The 3,354-nt window shown below is 49.8% G+C and overlaps 1 protein-coding gene across 1 annotated transcript; it reads right to left on the minus strand.

Annotated features, from left to right (window-relative positions):
* Positions 1-230: 230 nt before the first annotated feature.
* On the minus strand, positions 231-2,875 carry LOC129638571 (germ cell-less protein-like 1). The gene has a single exon (XM_055563094.1). It carries the CDS (start codon positions 2,165-2,167, stop codon positions 662-664), a length of 1,506 nt encoding a protein of 501 aa, XP_055419069.1. The 5' UTR covers positions 2,168-2,875; the 3' UTR covers positions 231-661.
* Between the last annotated feature and the right edge of the window lie 479 nt (positions 2,876-3,354).

Here is a 3,354-nt window from a genome sequence, read left to right on the forward strand (position 1 = left end):
ATATGATATAAAGTCAACTAACCTAAGAATATTGAGGAACAACCAATAAAGAGAAGATCATCAGTGTAGCCTGGGTGCGTTCACAGAGTGAGAGATCATGGGAACCAAGTACTACACACTCAGTGGCAGGGAATGGGGAAAGGGAAGCAATCCAAAGGAAGCTAGCGGTAGTGGTGGTAATGAGTGGGGCAGAGTGGCTCTAAACACGCGAACTGAAAGAGAAACCAAACTGTTTCTTTAACGTTCCTTTAATCAAGCTAAAGGAAATGCATATTTTAAAAGAGTTTCCCTAACAGTGGTAGAGTAGGTAGGTTCACAGGTTGCTCTCTCAAGTCAACTGGTCTTTGACTTGGCAGAAATGATGGGAGGGGGCATTGATGGATGGTAAACCAGGAGGACAGGTTGCCACTTTAACAGCACAAATAAGTTCTAAAGGTGTTGGGGGAGCAGGGCTTTAAAATTTCTCCTCTTCATAGGCTCAGGTAAACAACCTCAAGTATTATGAGCTACAGTTCAACAAAGACTCTGACAGAGTTGGGCCACCAGAGGTGGGCAAGTCCGGTTGGTCCCGCAGAAGGAGCTGGCATCTGGACAAAGCTGGTCGTCCCTGACCCCAGGGAAAGAGCTGCTCACCTCTCTGAGATTTTGTTTTCAGGAGTCCTCACTGAGGAAAACGCCCCTCTCTGGGGAGGTACAGGAAATTACAGGTCACATATATGGGGAAAACCACATCTTCGTTCTCCAGATTCACCACCTCTAGCTCTTCATCCTTTCCCAGGGAAAGCACTTGGAATTCTGTCTGCTTCCGGAAAATGGCTCTTCCAGCCCTGTCCAAGGAGGCCAGGCGCAAGCGGAACGCGACCTTTCTCTGCCAGAGTAAGCTGACCCCGAGACCGCAAGATTTCTTCAGCGCGCTGTGCTTGAAAATGATGCGCCGGTTGGCATAGCACACCACCAAGTCCCAGCCGAAGTTGAAGCCTGCCCACCGCCAGGTGCGCTGCGCATCCCTGAGGAGCCGGCCCCCGCACCGCATGCTGGTCCTCTGGAGGTCGGACACGAAGACATCCACGGGCCCGAGGTCTCTGGTCTGCTCAGCCCGGAGGAGGGCAAGCCACTGCTCTTTGTACACTGGGGCCAGCCACGTGGCAGGGATCAGTGCATCCTGGTCGATGATGCGTGCTGACGGCAGGTCGCAGATTATGTAGGCAAGCCGCAGCTGCTGGAACGCTGGCACGAAGGCTCTGCCCTGCTCGGTCTCCAGGAAAGCGGTGCCCTCTGACTCCTGCCTGGACCTGGCAAACCACGAGTCGGCGTCAGGCAGTAGGTCTCTGCGGGGGCCTCTCCATGTCGGCTGCAGCTGCAGGAACATCCACTTTTTCAGCGTCGTGTACACATCCATCTCTACCTCCATCACGATGAGCTCTGAAGAGGCAATGACCTCTTTCATGAGATCCAGGCTAATTTCTCTCAATAACTCCTCACTATGCTGGGTCATTAGATTGTCCAGCAGCCACTGAAGACACATGGCCCTGATGTTCTGGAGTCCGTAGCTCTCAGCAGAGCAGTAGTAGCTGCACACGGTCTGATCACTGACCGTCTCCTTCATTACCTCCCCGCACTGCTGAATCAGCTTGTCCAGCTGCAGCATGCTGGCTGTGGCCAGCATGGGGACCACTCGACTGGGTGGGATGAGCACAGAGTTTCGGTACAGGAAACCTAAGGCCTCGTGCAGTGCCTCACAATCAATGTTCTCGTCAGGCATCTGCAACTCTACAATATCCATGGTTGTCTCACGCCACGCACCACTGAACATGCTAGCAAAGTATCCTGACTGGCACAAGTAGACCTTGTGCAAGTTCCACTCCTCCCCCAGGGCACGGATCTGAACATCACTCCCTTCTCCTCTCAGAAAAAGTGTCTTATAAATGGACTCGAATCTGTCTTTTGCTCTCTTCCTGTGGGTCGCTTTTGTGAGCTGCCCTTCTGGGCCTGTCTTCCGCTTGTGGCGCCCTTGACTAGTGGTGGGTCTGGCATTTTCCCTCTCCTCCCCTTCCTCTATCACTGCCCCTGCTACCTCTTCGGCCTCCTCCTCCCCCTCAGGAGCACCTGGCTCCTCTGGGGCATGCCCCACTCTGTTCGAGGGCATCCGACTCTCTACTGCTCCCATGGCTTTTACCTCATGGGTACAGAGGGCAAGCTTCCTCACCAGACGCAGCTGCCGCTGGCACTAGCTCAGCCCATGGTGTCGTGGGATACGGTTGATGTTTGTGACGTCATCTTGGACGCCACGCAAAGCCACGCCCACGAGGCTTTCCCCGACCCCTCCCACTCCCCATCACAGGAGAAGTGCACTCTGTACCAGGAATTCCACTCTGTGTATCTTTCCCTCCAGGGATGATTTCTCTGGGGCTCCCTTCATAGGATAATGGTGGAACAGAGGACTTTGTGTATGAATTTTCCCCATGAATTTTAAGAACATAATTTCCTCTTCCCCATTTGAAATACTTAGTGATCACTCCTTTTTTTGGATAATTACATCTTGGTTCCAGCTCTGTGCTCTATGCACCTTAATTTCTGTAATTATTTTCTTAGGGTATCCCATCATTTGTGGCTGTGAAAACATTTTCTGTGATAAAAGTGGCAATGTTTGCCCAGTCTTTGCTTTTGTCTCTATTTTAGACACCAGCTAAGCATGTAACAAACTTAAACAGTGAAAGAAATGAGGAGGGAATGAGATGGATTTTGATTTTTGAGGAAATTAATAATATTAAATACTGACAAGTGTTACATGCTACACAGATTATACAGTGTAGAGAGAGTCTGGACCTTTCAATGACAAGGAAAGTACAATACAAGGGAAAAAACTTTGAAAATGGTAAGTCTCTCAGGTCATTTGAGCTTGCCTAAGTAGAATGTTTGGGGCTTCCCAAACATTCCCAGTGGTAAACAATCCACCTGCCAATGCAGGAGATGCATGGGGCATGGATTGGGAAGACTTCCTCGAGGAGGAAACGACAACCCACTCCAGTATTCATGCCTGAAAAATTCCATGAATAGCAGAGACTTGCAAACTAGTGTCCATGGGGTCGCCAAGATTCTGTCCTATTCAAATCATGTGAGTAGAATGTTTACACACTTTGAATAGGACAGGATAACCTTAAATCACATTTTAAATATTCTCTGTTAGATGGCTATAGAAAGTTGATAAGAAGGTCTATATAATGCTTCAGGTTCAGTGGTGCTTGGCATGAGACAAACATGAATACTGACTCTAGAGTTGTGACATCTTATGGTGAATGGTGAACAGTGCCGCCAGATTCGTGGTCTCCGAAGGAGAAGATTTAACTCGGGACC

This window comes from Bubalus kerabau, chromosome X (assembly GCF_029407905.1).
Source record: "Bubalus kerabau isolate K-KA32 ecotype Philippines breed swamp buffalo chromosome X, PCC_UOA_SB_1v2, whole genome shotgun sequence".
In the NCBI taxonomy this organism is placed as follows: domain Eukaryota; kingdom Metazoa; phylum Chordata; class Mammalia; order Artiodactyla; family Bovidae; genus Bubalus; species Bubalus kerabau.